Here is a 22,384-nt window from a genome sequence, read left to right as displayed (position 1 = left end):
TGTGGTGCTCTTCCTACATGGCAGCTATCATCATGCTGTTTAAAAAGTCCACCTCGCCTCTCGTTAGCCACCTGACTGCGCTAGTAGGGATTGAGATTGAGCAATCAAGGCTCAGTCAGTGCATGTTTTCGGGAAAGTCATTAGTCATTAAGGGTGTGTGAAAAGCCATTGGTCTGTCAGAAAGGGCGGGGAAAGAGGTGTCAGTCAAAAAGGGCGGGAAAAGCCGTTGGTCAGCCAGAAAGGGCAGGAAAAGAGGTGCCAGTCAGTAAGGGCAGGAAAAGTCATTGGTCAGTCAGAAAGGGCGGGAAAAGCCGTTGGTCAGCCAGAAAGGGCGGGAACAGAGGTGTCAGTCAGAGAGGGTGGGAAAAGTCATTGGTCGGCCAGAAAGGGCGGGAAAAGCAGTTGGTCAGTCAGGAAGGGCGGGAAAAGCCATTGGTCTCACACTGCTGCTTCTTCAGGAGTCTCCTACTCCTCCTCACTGACTGGCCCTTTGCTGCCCCTATTATTGGGTTGGGGAGGGTAGGAAGTTGATGTTTGATGCTCATAATAGCCCATTTTAATCCCTTTGCTGAGGGTTTCACCTCTTCTTCAGAATGTCTTTGCCCCTCCCTGGGGAGACAGACTGGTCTGCATTCACCTTATTGGATCACCACAGGATTTCCCTGCTGCGTTCCATCAAGGAGGCAGCCAGAGAAGAGACCAGAATTGTGGAAACTGGTCCCTCCAATAACATTTGCCAAATCACTAGGTAAATCTTGACAGGGTGAAGTCTCAAAGGGTGCTCACACAATCTTCCACTGGTGTGGGTGTAGCAGGTCCCTGCACCATTGCACACACAAACAGCGTCTCAGTTCTTCCATGTCAAGGCAAGACACAAGTTCCCTTATAAAAATATGCTATTGACACAGGCAAAAAGGGTAGCTGTGACACTGCACATACATGGTGCTATAATTCACTCATGCCAGTGTGGAAAATAACAATCCTCCCCAAAGCCTATTAGCATAGGCAAAAACAGGTCCCTGCACCATTGCACACAGTGCCCTGATCACTCATGCTAATGTGAAAGGATGATGCCCCCCAAAATACCCCATTGGCTTGAGCAAAATAGGTATTTGTGCCACTATACAGATATAGTGTACTGATGGAACCATACCAGCCCCGTATGGAGGATGTGACCTAAAGTCCCCCGTTGTCAGAAATGTCACAGCGCACACACAGCATCAGGTTTCACATATGAAACCACATACCTACTCTAAATAATAGAGTTTAATATCAATTTTTTCAAAACCATAATTTGTAATCTATTGCTTAAATTGAGAATGAAGATAAATAAAATTAAATATTTTTATTTATCTTCATTCCCAGTTTAAACTACAAACTCAGATTAAAATTTAGTTATAAAATTATTAGTCTCATAAACTGCAGATTTGCATTTGGAATAGTTTGACTCTTGTCTACATATCATTGTTTGCTCAAAGTACTATAAGATTAATTCTTTAACAGTTTTTTCTTTTATGACATAATTATTTAAGTGCATTCCATGTACTATGCCAAACTACTAAATGTTCATGTGTGACCTGTTAGAAATGAGCTAACAGGCTGTATCCTGATGTAAGATCTATAGTGCCTAGCACGGCTTAGCCCAGATTTCATTATTATTAACCCAAAGTGCATTTTAAATAGGCATAGTCGGCCAGCACTGTGTGCTTACTAAAACTGAGTTCATCTCTTGAAAAGGAGATGGAACAGAGGAAAGAATATATGTAAGTTGGTAGAACTTTGCAGCCCTCCCAGCTTCTGATGGCCCAGAAAGCAAGAAATCAGGATAGGAAATGAAGCTTGGACCTTCCATTTGACAGTGTAGAGCAGACCATGCATTTTATTACAGAAATGGGAAGATACCTGGCAGAACAGTCTGAGTTGTGCAGATCTGAGGCAAACTTCAAGATGCATATGAAACATAAAAAAAACTATGGTATCTAAAGAAATAGAGTCAGAAGAGCCTAATGATAAAAGTAAATATAAGAGACATGTCAATGCCAAAATTTGGATGATCTATCTATCTACCATTCTATCCTAAGTATTTATATGTCCCTCATCACCATAGTATTTGAGTATACATCTTACTTGCAGAACAGCCCTATTCAGCTTTGCTTTCCTATTTTACTCTATCCCTTCTCTACACTTTACAGTGTTTCACCTTTTGCCCATTTTCTCTGCACTCATTAGAATCTTTTTTAGAAGTCATTAAGTTTTATGAAGTAGAGTATATGTCTGAAGGTTAAGAGATAGGGGACTCAATTATGCAGCTGCTTCACAATGGCAAGTGAACTTATGCAGGGGCTGTATGATCAAGCCTTTTTATTTTTATTGACTTTGCAACTGTGTTGCTATTTGACCTTACTCAGCGACAAAATTGGGTTGCAGGTAGAACATTGGGCTAAAATATATGTAATACATTTTCTAGTTCTTACCAAGATTTATACTGGCACACTGTGCACTTGTAATTTTAAGGACAGCTCAGAGGTTGGAATCAGATTGCTTATGAAAATAAAAGGCAACTGTCACAACACTTGGACCAACCTCCTATTTTGCTATAAGGGATTTGCTGCATGGTTAGTTTGTCTGCTTAGGTGAAAAACATAGATTTTGTCCTTTTCACTGTGCATCTTTTGAGCCAAATCCTTCATATAATTAAAACCTCAACAGTTCGTTCAGGGCAGCAGATCAAAAGGTTAATGTGATATGGTACAACAGGAATTATTTGTACTCTTGAATATTTTTGCAATTTACAGCATTTAAAAACAAGTTAACCCAAATCACAGCCAAAACCAATATTACATCATTTAAACTAAAACATTAATCATCTGTCTCAAACCAACCAGTTGGTCTGAAAGTTCAGCTGGTTGAAAATCTGATGGTATGAGGAGTGGTTGGAAATGTATTTTTAACTTGTGCAACTCAGTCATGCATGTGGAATGGCAAATCAAGGATTCTAGGGAAACTAAGCAAGACAAAGTTCAGGAAAGTAGTAGTGGGAGAATGTGGTGTTATCCATCTTTAAAATCAATACATAAATTGTAGCAATTAAGATTTTAAATATTTGTTGTAGATTTTAGGGGAGGGAATCAATGGTAAGAATTGACAGTGAATTATGGTTAATCATACAAAACTTTAATTAATATTCATTGTTTCAGTTCTGAGATCCTTGGAGCAATAGAAAATGTTGTTCAAGATATAGTTACAAGTCTAGCCAGAAACAAAGCACCTGTTCTCACCTTGGTTAACAGATCAGATTGGGGAAATATACAGTAGGTATTATTAGTGTGTGTGTTTGATTATTATAAATACCACAAATGGCTGTTATTTGTCTTCATTAAATATTTTCAAATGAGTCCACCTTATGAAATCCCATGTACAACAGAATCAATAAATGACTTCATGCTTCATGGCTTCAGCCGATCAACTCTAGGAGTCAGGAATGACATTTTTTCCTCAATGTATTCTGGGTTTTGGGGTGTGGGTTTGTCTTCTTCCTCTGAAGCATCAGCAATTGCCACAGCTGGAGTTGGGACACTGCTTAATGTAGACCAATGCTATGAGGTGGTTCTGAAATTCACAGGTGCTTGGCTCCTGGTCTTGCTCATATCTCAAGATCTTATTGATCACCACCCATATGTGGGGCCAGGGAGGAATTTTCACTCAGGTTCAGACTGACAGTGACCTTTGGGAGATGGAGTTCACTTTCCTCTGCAGCATGGAACATGGGTGGCTTGCTGAGTGCTAGGGCCTGTGACGTTCAGGAGGTCTCTTCTGATCTTAAACTCTATGACTATAACTTTATTTGTTAAAAAACAAAAAGCAACCAACCTTAGAAGCTATTTTTTTTAAAAAGTGACCTTTAATAATCATTATGCACAAAGAGTCATTAGGGGCCACAACAGAGGAACACAATGTGGAGGGGAGAGTGACACCACTGTAAAAGGAGAAGAAAGTAGAGAAAGGTCATACAGAGGATATTAGACTATCCTTTTCTGGTGGGAAGAGAAAACAGATAATGGGTTGCATATGATTGAGAAACCTGGTTCAGGCTGGATCTATTTCTCCAATTCATTTTCTCTGTTTTCGCAATTTCTTCTCTCTGTTCTCCCTCATGTTATTTCCTCATCTTAAGCTCTGCTTCTTTCATCTACTTTGTGATGTTTAGGCTTCTACCCTTTTTGCTATTCTCTCTCCTTTCTGTCCTCTTATTTTAGTCTTTCCTCCCCTGCATACTGTTTCTTTGTTGCTCTATTCTGAGTGCACTTGCGGGGAAATTATTATATAAGGAATTCTTATATAATGAGAATAAGAAACTTCTCTCAAAAGATATTCAGTTAACCAAAGGGCTTTGTATGGTCCAGTGGATTTAATGGTTTATGTCCTGATAGTTTCAAAAAATGTTTTTCTTATATGGCAATAAAATTAAAATAGTATAACAATCTTTGGCAATGTTAGGGGCACTGACATTCCAGGCTAAGAGACCAAATATGAGATATTATATGCTATCAGATCACATAGGAAGAAAAAAAAGTGTTCAAATAAAAAAAAGTGAATACCATAGTGTTAAAATAAGGTGTTAGCAATTAAATAAAAATAATGACATCCTTATTTATGATGGGCCAAATTCCAATCTCAGAGATGTTGTTCCAACTAAGTAAGGCACCTATATTCCACTTTGCCCTGAAACCTAGAAGAGAGCAAATAAAAATAAGTAGGAGCAGAATGCTTCAAAGGCACTATGTGTGGGGTGGCAGTAAAGTCAGTGGGGCATGTTCCCCTTTTCCCTAGGAGCCTTTCCATTGCAAACCTGCAGGGCTGGAGCTCTGCAGAGCAGGAAGGGGTGGAACTAGGGAACAGCTCCATACTTAGTATGTGCCTTATAAACACCGGTAGGTATCCAGTTGGATATCTGTCTGAAAATAAGTAGTACTGGTCCCTACGGTAGTACCATTAGTTTCCACTATCCAAGTATACCTCCTTCATAAAGGAAAGTATTGCAAAATCATGGAGAGGAGAATCAATAGGGAATTCTTTTGCTAGAGCAGGTAGCACTGCTTGAGCTCTCACATAATGCAAGGTTGGAGCTTCCTTTACCCCAAGTGTCTCTGAGAGCCACAGTGTTAGTTTCTAAGGTGCCACAAGTACTCCTGTTCTTTTTGCGGATACACGGCTGCTACTCTGAAGCCTGTGTTTACAGCTTATTCTCAGTATTTCCCTGCAGAGCTCAGCATACTGCTCCCTAAAGGGAACACTTCTCACATACAGCATGAAGTCAGCCTAACAGAGTGTCTTGGGCCCTCTGTTCCCTTTTCATGAATTTTACAATGGGTAGGTACACTATAGGGTGCATCCAACTGAAAAGCAGGAACACCTCTCTGCAGTGTTGCAGTCCAAGAGCAAAAAGTTGTTCCAAAATAAAAAGCCAAATACAATGGATTTGAGAGAAGATTTTAATTGCTGTTCGTTTTTCTCATACATATTGTCTATAAAGCACCATATACAGTTATGATGCTATTATACTCAATAAAATAATTATTACTACCATCACCCTAAGTCTGATAGTTTTGAAAAGTGTCATTATTCTATGTTGCATCAGATTTGAAGATGATGCTTGTAACATTTGTCAAAATACTCCAATTTAGCTTTGATATTACAAAATAACAATGAACAAAAACCTTGTTGCTCTAATATCTCTTCAGATATGCAGTTTTTCTCTTACTTATTTAGGTGTGCTTGTCCATTGTGACACCCTGCACATTCTCATGCTGTGTGGTGTGTTCTGCCACCCAAAGGATGCATGAGGCAATACATGTGACAAGTAAAGAAATAGAGAAGTGTTATGTTAGTGTATTAGAAACTATTATTGTAATTTTAATATTGATACTTTTAAAAAGATCAGTTATTAAAAAACAGGATAAATACATGCAGAACTCTTGTGGGAACATTGTGCTTTAGAACAAAAATTATCTATAACAACAATAATAATTATAGAAATCATTCTTACCTAATAAGAAATGGCACTAGGAAAAATTTTGTTCTAGTTGTACCTTTCAATAATCTTGTGACTGTTAATCCTGCAACTGTGAAATTGACGAAAAGAAATTTTGATGAATCCATTTTTGAGGCAATAGGGAACATAAGATGTTTGATCCACAAAGTGTTAGAGACGGAGTTGAGGCACTTTGCTAAAATTGTCAAGGGCATCTAAAATAAATATTGTTAGTATTTTGCTAATATGGAGTACTTGGATGGAAATATAAACACCTTATTGTTCCAGGAGGTGGTGTAGTATAGAAACAGCATAGTGGATCCCCAGGTAGCTAGTAACACTGGCTTTCCAGATGGGTTCAGCCACCCCACTGATGTTAATGGGGTTCTGCCTGGGTCTTGGAAACTGCACTAGCAGTTCTCACTGCGGGAATACAGGCTTAGTGTGAACTACCTGGCACAGAATAACGAATTGTACTTTCCCTTCATCAGCTTTTTTATTTTATTTGTTCACAAAATGTCAGGTTTAAAGATTCTGTAGGTCTACAGATGATCTCTCATTATACCACAAGACAAATAAAAAGTGACTGTCCCAAATCAGCACCAAAATTTGGTAAGCTAAAAATATAGCAACAGAGTTCTCTATTAGTTTTGTCTTTTGTTTTAGGTTTGTTTATCATACTGCAGTATTCGGTAGAAGAAATAAAACATACTTTGTGTCATTAGAAGTATATAAATAAAACAAAACTCAGATCTATCTTCTAAGCCCCAGTCCTAACCCAGTCTTTCCCATCTCTGTTAAATTATAATGTTAATTGCCATGGAAATAGTTAATAATTAATATAGAACCTTTCTGATTGATACAGTAGAAATTAGTTTCTGTGGCTGCTGACCTATGTATTCAACTGCACCACGAAGCAAAACACCTGTCTCCCACTCTCTCTCTCTCCCCCCACTGGGATCTGGCATCCAAACCCCTGCTTAACAAGGTCAGTTCAGGGTGACCAGTGCTTAATTTGCAATGAAAAAGATTCCGGGGCTCAAGTAAGTTTTTTATATTCATTGCTGATGTGACAAGCCAACAGGTACCGGGGCTATTAACTGCCGAGCCTAGAGGTGCCAGGGCTCAGCCTTGGCAAGCCCTGGCACAAATTAAGCACTGAGGGTGACCCCCTCATCTGGACAAGCTAAGCACAGTTCTGCTGCCCTTTCCTCATACAATAACAATATTTAATTATCCCCGCATTCAATACTAAAGTGATTAGTAACCCAACACCAGCCAAAATTGATCACTTGGACGACACAGCTGTATCTGCTGGATACCTAGGCAGAGTAGGTGTGTTCATGTAAATACAGTCTGGTCCTGAACAGTGTTCCCTCTAATTTTTTCCCACCCATGTATGGAATGAATTTTGTTATGTACACCAATATGGAGGTGATGTGGGCCGAGGGGTTTGGAGTATGGGAGGGGGCTCAGGGCTGGGGCAGAGGGTTGGGGTGTGGAGGGGTGAAGGCTCTGGCTGGGGGTGTGGGCTCTGGGGTGGGGCTAGGGATGCGGGGTTTGCGGTGCAGTGGGGCTCCCCAGGGCTACAGTGGGGAGAGAGGGCTCGCCCCCAGCTCTCTCTCCTTGCAGCAGCACCTAGGCTGGAGGCGAGCTCATTCAGACCTTGCTTACAAATCATAATTTGAAATTATAAGGTTGGCCAACATCACCAAAACGGAAAAAACAACAACAACCGTGTGAGGAAGCTAGTCTTTGTTCATACTTTTCAAACCTATTATGCTTTTTCAGGTACAAGTATTTTATCATATACTGTATATGCTTTTAAAGCATGCATTTTTGTTTCGATTTCAATTCAAATTTCCAACCAATGACTAAATTTGCAACTCTGCATGTAACTAGTTGACCACTGGGGGATTGTGTGTTGGGGAAATCCAGGAGGGATGTACACACACTCCCGGGGGGGGGGGGGGGGGGAGGGTGTAGGGAAATCCCTGTTGCACACACATTTCTGCAAACACAGTTTTGAAAATGTGGGATAGAACTGTTAAATTGTTAAAAATAAATGGGTTACTTTGCAAAAAATAACTAAGCTCCTATGCCATTGTTTTCATGTATAATATAATTTAGTTTATTTATTCTATAGCTTTATACTGGCTAAGTTTAAAATATGATTTTATTTTCCAGCTCTAATTCTTAAAATATTATCTGTGATCTACAAGATGGTGCAAAACAATACGTATGCAACCAAAAGGTAATAGACTGCATTTCTCTAACTGCAAATCGAAAATATATTTTAAGAATTTTATATAGATAAAGAAAGAACCTAGCTATTAAGCTTGTCAAATATCATAACACATTTTTGTACGTAAAATGTTTGAAACTGATTTAATTATTCATGCTGTCATTAAAATGTTCTTTTACAATCTCAGAATCCTATGATTCAATCAGTATTGTATTAAAATTAGTTTATTTTTACAAATACAATATTTTATCTTGATAGAGAGATATATTACAGTGATACACTACTATTTGGTAGCCAGAGTGTTGTGGACAATATAGTCAATGACATTTCCTGCATGCTTAAGATACCTAGGAGAAGTCTACGTATAGTAAGTAGTTGCTTATGGTTATTATTATTATTATTTATTAAATCATATATATTGCATTATATGAACAACTGAAAAAGTAAGAAAATGATTGGTAGGAAGTATGTATGTAGCAAAAATTAAAAATTGTAATTTTGTTAAATAAAATACACTCTTTATTTATTATTTTTATAACGCTCACAGATGTACTAGAGCTTGAGGTAAAATGCTGGCTCTTTTGAAGCTGATGGGAGTTTTACCATTGACTTCAATTAAACCAGGATTTCAGCCTTAGAATCTAAGGCCTTGATTCAGTAATTTGTGCTTGAGTGGTTTGCTGATTTGGGGTCTAAATGAGGGTTTAACATATCTAACAGAGGAACATGGCATCCTTTCAGATTTTATATTTGTTTCATGCCTTGACATTTGTAACATTTTTTTCTCTGTAAACACAATTAATAGCATATGTTAAGTTATGTAGGATGACTAAACTAAAAAAAAATCTGTATTTCATGATGATAATAATGATCAGTAACAGCTTATTTCTGGTCAGAAGTCTTTTGTAGCTGACTCAACTTTTCCTATCCAATGTACAAAATTTACTATATAAAACTTGAGTTACTGCTATTTTTCCCCCCAGCTATCTACAACTAAAGGTTGCATTGCTGGTAACTTAAGTTATACTGAGGAAGATGGTACGAAAGTGAATTGTACATGCAGTGCAACAGTATGTATTACTAATATTAACATTTTTATGTCCAAGTTTGTGTGATTTCCTATATTGTGTGATTTCCTATATTTGTTGTGACCTAATTTATTAATGTATGTACATTTGTGCCTGTGGCAAACTTAGACATTACTTAAACTCTCACTACTAATGCCCACTTCCTACAAATGTTATACATTCAAAATTCTTAAGGAATGCAGCAAAAGTTTTGCATGAGAAAGGACTGTAAGATCAGAGCCTCCATATACTTTTGAATGTAATCTCTGTGCGCTTTATATATTGTAAATTTGGGGGTCAGCTATAGAATCAACAGAAGCACTTACCTCTTGGGAAGAGCAAACTATGTTTACATTACCTTCAGGGTCGGCACTAGGTTTTTTGCCACCCCAAGCAAAAAATTTGCCGCCCCAAATTCCGAGAACTGTCTAGGCAAAAAAAAAAAAAAAGAAAAATGGCCGGAATGCCGTCCCTGGAATTGCCACGTGCTTGCTTTGCTGGTGCCTAGAGCTGGTCCTGATTACCTTCCATATTGGAAGTTCTGCAGAGGAAGACATTTAATTTGTGGTTGAGGCTCTCTATGACATTGATCTGTCTATGTTGTGCTCTGAATTTGACTGTCCTGGGCACATGAACACACACAATTTTTGGCCATGTGCGTTTCTGGCAGAGTTGGAGAACAATCCCTTTGCAGTACTCTGACCCTGTCCTCTGGGTGCACCTTTCACTGCAATGGGCATGCCACTAGGATCTGTGTTAGTAAAAGTACATACAGTGAATAAAGCCATATATTCAGAGCCAGGAATTTATTTATGGACCTGATTCTCTTCTCACTTACACAAGTTTTACACCAATAAAAACCCACTGAGTTCAGTGGAGGCACTCGTGACTTCCATCAGTGTAAGTAAAAGTCTTCAACTCATTCGTATCCAAGTATTGCACCACATTATGGCTTATAACAATAGGGTCTCACATATTAGAAAGAGCTATTTATAATCATACCACTTACAGACATCAGAAAGAGTTCTGTCATCAACCTCATTTTACAGATGAGAAAACTGAGGTAAAGAGAAGTTAAGAGTCAGATTTTCAAATGCTCAACACCAATAGTTGGGCTGAGATTTTGAAAATCCATGCACTACCTTAAATGGGAGCTGAGTTCTTTTGAAAGTCTAAGCCTAACAGATTTGCCCAACGTCATGCTGCTAGTGAGTAGAAAGCAGGAAATAAAACTGATTTTCTGACTTCCGCTATCATTCCCTGGACAATGTTTCTACTCTAAGCACAAGTGAATGATTTAAAAATGGAAAGAAAACCTTATCTAGCTTTACTTTGTTTTTCATCTAAATCAGAACTTTAAAGATCTCCATTATCCATGCTCCTCTACAGGGCCTCACATTTCTATTTATGGAGCTGGTCCACATTGGCACCTGAGATGATACAGCAGTAAGAAATTAAAACAGACCACACATGTCAATATATACAGACTATTTTGCCAAGATCTTCTTCCATTTCCTGCTATCTCATCCATATGTTTGCCAGACTGAGCCAAATCCTAATCTGAGATGTGAAGTAAGCATTACCATCTCAAATTATCTGTTACAAACCAGTTAGAAATATAAAACAAACTCCAAATAGAGGTTATCAAAAGCTGGAGTTTAAAGGTCTTTTGTAAAGATCTTTAACAAGCATCCAATTACATTTTTAAACCTGCTTTAAACTTGCAGTCTCACACCCAGTGGTTTTTTCCTGGCTAAAACACAAAGGAAAATGGGGAGCTGCATCACCGTGTAGTGATCATGTGATGGGTGATCCTGCGTGCAAGTAGCATCAGATATTTTTGAAAGATGCCTTATGGTAGTAGTAGGATCCCTATACATCCTTGCTTCACAGCAGGCTATATAGGATAGAATATGCCTATAAAGCAGTGACGGTGTCAAGAGCAATGCTGTATATAAAAAGATGAATGGTCGTTTCAGGATGTAATTTTGACCTTCATTACCTAATGTCGTTGTTTTAAAATACATCATTTTCTCTATTTAAAATTATTAATTTCATTTTTGTTGTTTTAGGCAGTCGTGCCATCTAATGTTCAAGGAATTAGAAGTATCCTTTAAGGAAGAAGTCTAGTTGTAGACTAAAAAAATAAATAAAGTATAAACAAAGAATACTCCAAGTTAAACAATGTTTTTATGATTTTTTTCTCTATTTCTTGGCTCTGAAACTGAGTTATGAGCACTGCCTTTGGCTTGAAAACAAGTATATTAGAGCATTCATTTTGTAGTTGATTAATATAATACAATGCCACAGATTTCATTTTATATGTAGCTAGCCTTAATATCAAAGATGTGATCACAGATGCAAAATTTATACTAATTGTAGAAAAAGATGCAACTTTTCAGAGGCTCCTGGATGATGACTTCTGCAATAAATTGTCTCCATGCATAATGATTACGGTATGCATCTGACATTTCACATTCCACCTCTAGAACTAAGAGTTTTAATAATATAGTAACAGTGTGGTGATCTCCAAAAATAGCTTCAAATATATTAAAATTAAAATAAGAAATGTTTAACTCCAACATTTTCCTCCATTTTTATTAAAATAATACCATAAAAATGGAGACAAACTGAATTATATTTAAGGCAGAAAGGTATTTTCTGTTCTTATACATATTTACAAATACACATTTTATAATCTTCTTTTCCAAAAATGTTTCAAATAAGGTTGTAATTAGTACTCTTAATTCTGCCATATAACAGAATGAAATGTGGAATATGTAACTTAGTATTTTTTAAAAAACATGTAAACAACATATGACATGATATACTGTGTTTAAAAAAGATATTACAATTGGTTAAATTAATAATCCATGGATTAAGGTGTTTTTTGAGATTGCACAAATCAAGTACAGAGAATAGCTCCTGAAATCAAATTATTGTGAAGATTTCCTAAATGTAGAGGAGCACGAATGGAACAGATCATAGTGGCTGTTGTTGAGGGTTTTTTTGTTTGTTTCTTTTGGTTTGTAATGAAAGAACAAAGGGGAAAATTCTGGCTACTGTAAGGAAAGTAGCTTACCTCACCCCATCCCTCAGAAACACACTCAATACTACTTTTGAAGTATATATATGTGTGTGCCCAAATCCAGGTGAAGTCCACCCATATTTACAGCCACCTTACATATTCTTTTTGTGCCATTAATATGAAAAAAAGCACAGGTTTTTTTATAGTGAACATGGCTTGATACAGACATCTGATTATGCCTGTGTGCATACCTGTTACGCCGTTCTTCCCGCTCCCACACCCATGGTGCCTATCATACAGGACATCTGCCATGCTGCTTTGTAACTTTTCTTGGAGCTACAATAGGGGCAACCATCTTCTCCCTACACAATAACTGCAGGACAAATGTTCCTGCTGTTTTTTTATGACATACCTAAGCACGTGTCTAGTCAGACTTTGTTTTAGTTAATTCCAAAACTTATGATTTTATTTTATTTTCCCTTAGGGAAAAGGAGTACCAGATCTGAACACAAGACTTCTAGTCAGAAAGTTGTGGGATACATGTCATATTCCTATTTTCACCCTCATGGATGCAGATCCACATGGTAATTGCATGCTAACAGCAGAATAGAACCTTATTTATTTGACTTTTAAGACCAGAGCTCATGTTATGGGTATGTGAATGGAGGTTCCCCATCAAAGCAGAAATTTCTAAACTCAACCAGAATGCCTGCAGGAGTACTGAGGAGTACTGTGACATCTATGCTGGCCTTCCTCCACTGTTTAATGCAGAACTGGGGCATTCCTCACCCTCTGGGGTGACTAACACAGCTGTTGGCTCTAGGCAATCCTGGACCTTGTGCCTAAGGAGTGAAAGGACTTTCCATAGAACTTGTGAGTCAAAGTCACTTAGGATCAGATTTTTAAAGGTACTTGTGCACCTAAAGATGCAAATAGGCACCTCGTGGGATTTTCAAGAGTGCCTAGGCGCCTAACTCATTTATATCAAAGGAACTTAAGCGCCTTGGGGCTATTGAAAAGCCCATTAGGTGCCTATCTGCGTCTTTAGGCACCTAAGTACCTTTGAAAATCTGGCCGTTAGGCATTTTTGAATAGTCCACCCTTAGACTATAGCTGCCCCTTGGCAGGTGTATGGGAGGATGGAATAGGGCTTTTTGCATCCTTTTCCCAATTTGGGACTAGAGGAAAGCTAGCCACATACTCTCAGCAGAACTTTATATATACTGTGATGCATACACTTCTCAGCCAAGGCCCAAATGTGAGGCAAATGCAAAATAATAGACATGAAAAAAATAGTACAAGATGATTTCAACGTGATTTTTTTTTAAATTTGATTTAGGGTAACCAACATTCTTTATAGCTCCACCCTCATAATCCAACACTTGTAATGTCAGTAAATTACCATTCTGAAAGCTAAATACTACAAACTTGATGTTGGTTAGAGCCAATTTTAGTCTAAAATGAGGGGCGTGCCTTTTAATGCAGGATCACTTAGAGCTACCAGTATGATGACTCATCTCATAATGGTGCTTTGGATATTGTTCCATTGGAAAAAGCAAAAACAGGAAATATTTTAAAATGTCATAGTTTTGTTTTCTTCTAATAGACAAACAGTTATGTACTGCAGGTCCAATCCTCCAGTCGCAACTAATGCAAAATTCCCATTGACTCTAATGGGAGTTTTGTCAAATTAAGGCGTACTGGATTTAGCCCTAAGAAAGTAGTATGATGTGTTTTAAGTAAAATAAAAATGCATCTTACTGTGTTCTACAGCTAAAATTTGAATCCTGAATATAGATTTATTCACAAGTTTATAACTTTTTCCTGGTGAAAGTGAATGGTTTTTGTTGTTTCTCTTTAAATTTTCACTATACTTTGATAGAGACATCATGGACAATGACATTTTGCCTCTTCAGTTTTGCAAAGAATATTGGGGATGGAGCATGAGGAATTATTCCAGTTGCCATCATAGGCGCTGCAGTCTTTCTCCCACCATTATGTGGGAGGCAGGAGGGTCAGACCTAATGGATGACAGAATCTTTGCTGTCTCCATATTTCTTTGACAATGATGTGGGGGAAAGCAATGAAGCTGAGAGCTGGTGGAAGGTAACTCGTTGCTGGAGTGGGAAGCAAGCTTTAAGAAGCTGATGATTCAACTACAGAACATGCTTCTTGATGTGTAGTTTTGTAATTACTCTTTGAAATGTGACTTTTTCTAAACTAATGTATAGCTTTGTTTAACGAACTTATGACTAAGGATAGTTAGAATGCTGATCATTAAAACTTAAAATGAGGTACAATGGAAAGACGGATAAAAACTGAGACATTGAAGAAGAGCTTGACACCCTCCATGTTGACTGGGCTTTTGCTCAGAACTAGGTGTGGTCATGGAATCCCATTTTTAAAAATCTATAAATTAGTAGCTGTTAATATGCATTTTAATTAAGTAGTAGTCTCCATTACCAATTAATAATACAATATAATTAACTGGAATTTGAACCAAAAACAAGATGGAATGTAAATTGTCAATTTTCTCTCAGCGGTGCTTTCAGTGAAAAAGACATTTGATTAAAACATGACATTAAAATGTTTAGTAATATTGAATAATTTAAATAATATTTTGCCAGTGTGTAATGTCATATATTAATGTTATGATTAGCAGAGCAACTCAGTTTATGATGAAAAACAAAAAATGCTGAACTCTAAACAACCCAGTTTAGCTTCAAACCTGATTTACTGAATCAGAAAGGAAATCAGATGGGCAGAATTTCATTTCACTAAAAATGTTCTGACTGCCACTAGTTAAATAACAGAAAATAAACACTAGAACAGTAGTGTTTTATTCTGTAGTGAAGGAAATTCAGTAAATATTCCTTAGGACAATAAAGAACCAAATATATTAAGCATGCTTGAGACTGACAGTTGACTGTTTAGAGAATGATCTAAATTTAAAATATGATTTAGTAAGAAAAAGTTTTTCTTAGCCATCTATATATCGTATTTTAACATAGCCTGACTGCATAGCTGTATAGTTCTGTTTTGGAAGAACATAGAACAGTTTTCATTTATTCCCACAGACAATGGGTGAAATCTTTGCCCTGATGAACTCAGTGGCATATTTGCAATTGACTTTAATGGCATCAAGATTTCATCCATTGACTGTAAAATAGGAGATGCTCATTTGAACTGTTATATCTTTCTTTTTGAGAGCTGGTTGGTTCTTACTATTGTCTGAGGAAGACAAGGTGGGTGAAGTAGTACTGTATCTTTTATTGGACTAAGTTCTATTGGTGGAAAAGATAAGCTTGTGAGCTTCACAGAACTCTTCCCAAAGTCTGGAAATCATAACCAGAGTCTCACAAATAAATATATGGTGGAACAGATTGCCAAGCCTAAGGGCTTGTCTACACTTACATTTTATAGCGCTCTAACTTGCTGGCACAGGGGTGTGAAAAATCACCCCCCTGAGCGCAGCAAGTCTGAGCACTTTAAAGCGCTAGTGTAGACAGGCTCCAAGCGCTGGGAGCCATGCTCCCAGCTCTCGGAGCTAAACCCCTCATGGAGGTGGATTACCAGGAGCGCTGGGAGAGACCACATTCGCACTTCAAAGCGCTGCCACGGGAGCATTCCCACGGCAGCGCTTTGAAGTTTCCAGTGTAGACATATCCTAAGAGTTAACACACATTGTAAGAAATCTATTAACACCTCTACAGTTATAGGACAAAGGCAGATTAGTAGTTACAAATAGTTGTAATGAGCCGGAAAACCATTCTCTGTTGAGACCATGATTTTTAGTGTCTAGCAGAGTTACAAATTTAAGTTCCCATGCTTGCCTTTGGAAGGTGTTATGCAGGTTGCCTTTGAGGATGAGGACTTATAGGTAAGCTATGGAGTGATTGCTTTGTGAAAAGTGTTTGCCCATGGGTGATGGGTTTGTTTTTGTTTTTGTTTTGGTCTTTTATCATTTTTCATTCAAGAGCATAGTGATTGTCTGGTTTCACCCATATCATGGTTTTCTGAGCATTTGATGCACTGGATGAGGTACACCACAAATTGTGATAGGCATGTGTAAAACCCATAGATCTTGAAAGATGTATTGTGGCAGGTATTGATCATTATAGTGGTGGAGATACGTCTGCAGGTTTTGCATCTTTTGTTCTGGAGGGTGTGGTGCCAATTTGAGTTGTCGTCTCCTGGTCTGTGGGGAGTTTACTTCTGATGATGAGCTTGGCAAGGTTGGGGGGTTGTTTGAAGGATAGAAGTTGGGGTCCAGGAAAGATTTCTTTCAGGATGGGGTCCCCATCAAGTATGGGTTGTAATTGTTTCACGATACCCTGTATGGGTTCCAGTGTGGGATGGAAGTGACAGCAAGGGGTGTGTGGTTGGTGCAGGTTCTTTTCCTGTATTGAAGCAGGTTCTCTCAGGGTATTTGGGTGGCCCATTCAATGGTGTGATCTACTTCTCTGATGGAGTGTCCTTGTTTGATGAAGGTGGTCGTAAGTGTGTTAAGGTGTATATCCCACATGTTCTTCCCAGAGCATATTCTGTGGTATTTGAGTGCCTGGCTGTAGATAACGGATTTCTTGGTGTGTCTGGGATAGTATTGGATCTGTGGTGATCCCTGTAACCTACTAACCCTCTTTTGTCCTATGATTGTAGAGGTGTTAATTGCCCACTTCACTCTAAGGGTACGTCTACACTACCCGCCGGATCGGGTAGCGATCGATCTATCGGGGATCGATTTATTGCGTGTACTGTAGACGCGATAAATTGATCCCCGATCGCTCTCCCGTCGACTGCTGAACTCCAGCTCGGTGAGAGGCAGAAGCAAAGTCGACGGGGGAGCCACAGCGCACCGCGAGGACGCAAAGTAAGTAATTTTAATTTGATCTAAGATAGGCTATTCTCGTAGCTGAAGTTGCGTATCTTAGATCGATCCCCCCAGTGTAGACCAGGCCTAAGTGGCTTCTTGCAATATGTGTTAACACCTTATGGTTAACAACCTGTCCCACCTTGTATTGAGCTATGAGACTCTGGTTATGTATTCCAGACCTAAAGAAGAGCTTAAAAGCTTGTCCCTTCCACCAACAGAAATTGATCCAATAAAAGATATTACTTCACCCACCTTGTCTCTCTCAGATTCTGGGTCCAATATGGATACAACATTGCAAACAACAATGGAAGATATTATCTGAGAGGCAGTTATCAAAATGTTGTTTCTTAAGGGGACAGTAAGGGCAGGTCTACTCTTAAAATGCTGCATCAGCACAGCTGCACCGCTGTGCCGCTGTAGTGCTTTAATGAAGACGCTCTACACTGATGCGGTAGCTACGTCGATGGGAGAAGCTCTTCTGCCGGCATAGCACTATCTACACCAGGGGTTTAGATCGGGACAACTGTGTCGCTCAAGGGTGTGGATTTTTCACACTCCTGAGCGACATAGTTATACCGATAGAGACCGATAGCATAGACCAGACCTAAGAGGTAAAACTGTAGACCTGAAAACACTGATAATGTTCCTTTATCAGACCGTGAAAGGAAAAATGCTAATAAATTATCTGAACAATTAGCACATAAAATAATTAAAATATTAAGACTGTCAAATGAAAAGTATGAAAATTTAGAATAATTGATTAAACCATCAATGTTGAATTCTATTAAGTTGCCGTAGGACAAAGTAAGAGATGCTGTTTTTTTGTGACAGACATGGTACAATATGTAAAAAAACAAGATTCAGGTGTCCATTACTTTTGTATGATGCCTATGCATAACAGGTATGAAATATTAAATATATTGAGGTAAGTGTCACATTATCAAAAATGTTGATTGTATATGACAATATGCTGTAAAGCTAATTGTAAAACATAAAGGGCCTGATTCATCAGTCCAGTTTTACACCAATGTAACTCAAATGGGCTTACATAAGCATGAAACTAACACAATGGTGAATCACGCCCAAAATGTAGACAAATAGATATGTGACATTTGGTATTCTGTAAATTAGGTATAGAAATAATGTGCATCTACAAGTATGGATCTGTGGTGAGTATAGTTGTTTTCCACTTCAGGTCTACTTAATTATTTTATCATCCAGCCTTGGAGCTGGAATGTGAAAACTGTTAAAGTGTAGTTCAGATGGGTGTTTTCTTTTGTTTTAACACTAAGAAACAACTTTGGGTCCGAGGGTGCTTTTTTTTTTAAACAAGTTTTTTTCAGTCGCAAAAAGTTGGCTTTTGCCATAACAGAAATAAATTGTGTGAAAATGGCAGATTTTTCATTTTTTTTAAATCTAACAAAATGTGAAGTTTTGCCTGCTATACAAAATTGTCCATATTATTATTATGTATTATTTGTGGTACAGTAGTGGTCAGGGGGCCCCAAGTGAGATCTGTGCTGCACTGTTCTAGGCAATGTAGTCCATATAGTAAGTCACAGTCCTTGCCCTAAAGAGAGCTTACAGTCTATATAGACAAGACCGATATAGAATGAAGGGAGGAGATATAACATAAGCAGAGTGAACAATGTGATAGTTTGCAAACAGCATGTTATGTTCCCAGATTTTTGATTATTATTATTAATATTTACTATTATTTATTAATTTTGAGAGGTTTTGTTGGGAAGGGGTTACCTAACAGAGAGAGAAAAGAAAGGAGAGGGCACATTATACTGCAAGGAGTGGGGGTAAGAAGGAAAGAGAGAGAGGAAAAGTATGGAGGGCAAGTGGAATTAGGCAAAGACACGCTGACGGAGGAGGGGGAAGTGAATTGGACAGAAAATCAGCAGAGAGGAGAAAATGTCCACAGTAAAAACTATCAGGTCACCTGTCCAAATATATGCTATAGCTGCTTCTCTCTGCTCCAGCTGACTTGAGTTTCTGACTGGCTCTACTCGAGCTCTCATGGCTAAGGGGGGCAGACTGTCCTCTGCACAGTTCTCTGGGAGTGGGTGCAGGGCCCCCCCGGGCTCCAGCTGGATTTTAATTTCCCCCCTTTCCCTCCCTGTGTTTTGGTTTACCTACTTCAGCCACTTGTCCCAATTTCTACAAGCCTGAGTTTCATAAAGAGTTCTGCTTGTGAACAGAGTTAGCTTCATTTTTACAAAACTTGACCCCGACCTAAAAAAAGCATAAATATTTTCTCAAAGACAAACATAAATAATTCAAATTAAAGGGACACTGAACATAATATATGACATTTCATATTGTAGTCAATGTCTTTTGAAGCCCATCATCTCACAGTTCCAGCGATAAGATGGCTTGGTCTCCTTCCATCTGATATTGAAAGGTTAGTTATTTTCTAGAAGAAATCTAATTATCCCTCTATTCTATTACAAAAAGTATATGTAACATTAAGTCTGATTTAAATCCACAAAAGAAAAGACAATTAACTGTTGATTCTGCTCTCAATAAACTTATAGTTTTTTTTATAGAGCATTTTGATGATTGGAAATAGTAATTTAAGTTGGAAATGATATGTAGTTTTAAAAAAAATATTAATTAGGCTAAAACTTTTATCCATTTTTTCAGATTAAATATACGCAAAGATGCATTGATTCCACTTACTAAACAAGATCAAAATAAACTTGCCAGTATGCAGAAGAGACCTTATGTGGCTTGCCAACCAATGTGGAAAAAAGAAGTATGAAGAAATTATATTGTTTTCTGTTTCTTAATCCCTAAAGAACAAATCCTATCTACCCCAATGCCATCCCTCCTGGCTATGGTGAGCTCTGAACATAGCAGAACCAATAAGGTTTTGCTGCACTCCACCCGGAGTGGTCAGGATTGAGAGCCATGCAGGCTGTCTCTGTACCAATGTGCCTCATAGTTCCATCCCCAACAAAGAACTAGCAGCATGATAGGCTTTGCTCCCATTGGCCATCTGATGATCATATGTTTTAGAGGGGGGTTACTACAGTTCTAAATATCACAGAATAAATTACATCTCTTGAAGAGAGGGAACATGCCATGTGGAACAATTACTTAACCTCCACCTCTGGCTTGGTCTGCATAATTTAGAATACAAAGCACAGTTCATGCAGATATGATATATAGTGGTTACATAGTGGGAAAACATATTGTGTGCTTTCCCCATCTGTTTACACTGCCCTGTTGTATGAATTGCTATGATTTTGCTATGTGCTGCACAATAGAGAGCACATCTCTTTATGATAAATATTAATCAAATCTAATGTAATTTAAAGATTTAATTACATCACCCTATGGGTCAGGCCTTTCTCAACAGTACATTAATTTGCAATTTTTTCTTTTTCAGATGGAAATTATGGCAGCATCTAAAATGAAGGCTGAAATTCAAGCTTTGACTTCTCTTTCATCAGATTACCTTTCCCGGGTGTATCTACCAAGCAAATTGCAATTTGGTGGATGGATCTGAATATCTGTTTGTAGATCAATTGTTTCCTGATGTGGATTTATTTTGGAGCTATTATAATATAAGCCACTATTTACAAAAATTGCATAACATTGCATTATTTCTGGCAATTGTTCTACATAATTAGTGAAGAGATTTAGAGGTTTGCCTCAGCTCCTTATTAAATTTTTTTAAATTATGTCAATAGTTTAATTTCTTTACAATTTTGATTGTTTTTCCCTAGTGTACCTTAAGGACATGAACATATTTTAAATACCATTTTTTCTTTCCATTTTGTGGCTATTGTACATAACTGTAGCAATAATTCCAACTGTAAAAGTATTCTCCTTAAAAAGATATTGAAATTTATTTTGAGGGGAGAAATTAAAAAGTTATATTTGTTTAAATTTGTGTCAGTTAATTCACAGTCTACTTTAAAGCACAATCAAACTAAATCTGTGTCTTCTGATATGTTTTACTTTTGAAGACAGGGAAGTAATTTAAATTACTGTAATATTTTTAAGGTACAATCCTCTGAAAAGTTACTATAAACATGGCATTTCATGTTCCTCATAAATGAATCCATAACAAATGTGCTTAGCTTGCAGATAAAAGAGATGAATTTTCTAACTGCTAACTCCATAAACCCAAGCTGAGATCAGAAAGTCAAGATGGGTTCTTTCATTCTTGCGCAACAGTAATAAGGTTCTGCAGGCCAAATTATGCCTCAGTTACTACACCCCCATTGCAATCCACAAGTGAGCAAGCATTTTTTTACTGATTAGAATTTAGTAAACAATTCTGTTAATGATGTATAGGACAATAGAATCAATAGACCACTTACCGTATATACTCGCTCATAAGCCGAATTTTTTTAGTAAAAAAGGGAAGCACCAGAGAAGAGGGTCGGCTTCTGAACGGATATACAGAGGGAGTGGTGGGACACAGACAGCCCCTCGCCCCAACAGAGGGAGCAAGGAGAGGCAGCACAACCAGCAGAGCCAGAGGGAAGAGGCGGGGCCGAGTCTCTCCACTTCTGGCCACGCTGCTCTCCCCCCAGCCTCCGAAGCAGCTGCAGCTCCGGGGCTGGCAGGCTGCAGACGTGCTGCTTGGCCCCGCCTCCCAGACCAGGCTGTGACCGTGCCACTGGAGCACACTGCGGCCGTGCCGCCCGGCCCAGCCCGCTGGAACATGCTGCGGCTGCACCACCCAGTCTGGCCCACTGGAGCAGGCTGCAGCTGTGCTGCCCAGCCTGCTGGAATAGCTCCAGCCAGGCCAGAGACATCCTCCCCTGGCCCTCCCCAGATAAGATGGGAAGGGATGGGATAGGGAGAGTGTGGGGGTCCCGGGCTAGAGGTGGGGTCATGTGGGGGGTGGTCAGAGGGGTTATTCCCCTGACTCCCAGCTTCTCCCCCCCCCAAAATTTCCCCACCAGTTGCTGTCCTGGCCTGTCAGGGTAAGCAGCTGGTGCGCCGGGACACTTTGTTTACTTAGGTTTACCTCCGTGCCTGCGGACGTGCGAGGTAAACAAACCACCTTGGCCCACCAGCGGCTTATCCTGATGGCCCGGGAGCCAAAGTTTACTGACCCCTGAATTATAGTCGGTTTATGAACGGGTTATAAAATTTTTCCATTTTTACTTAT

The 22,384-nt window shown here is 38.6% G+C and overlaps 1 protein-coding gene across 1 annotated transcript; it reads left to right on the top strand.

Moving 5' to 3' along the window:
• The first annotated feature begins 593 nt into the window (after positions 1–593).
• SPO11 (SPO11 initiator of meiotic double strand breaks) lies at positions 594–20,764 on the top strand. The gene is made up of 13 exons (XM_065414974.1): positions 594–748; positions 3,198–3,311; positions 6,555–6,643; positions 8,219–8,285; positions 8,535–8,643; positions 9,260–9,346; positions 11,416–11,449; positions 11,690–11,799; positions 12,856–12,955; positions 18,376–18,413; positions 19,578–19,654; positions 19,897–20,008; positions 20,645–20,764. Exons 1-13 carry the CDS (start codon positions 594–596, stop codon positions 20,762–20,764), a joined length of 1,212 nt encoding a protein of 403 aa, XP_065271046.1.
• Positions 20,765–22,384: the final 1,620 nt, after the last annotated feature.

This window comes from Emys orbicularis, chromosome 12 (genome assembly GCF_028017835.1).
Source record: "Emys orbicularis isolate rEmyOrb1 chromosome 12, rEmyOrb1.hap1, whole genome shotgun sequence".
NCBI lineage: Eukaryota > Metazoa > Chordata > Testudines > Emydidae > Emys > Emys orbicularis.
The sequence above is the reverse complement of the archived record's forward strand: the minus strand, read 5'-3'. Positions and strand labels throughout refer to the sequence as shown.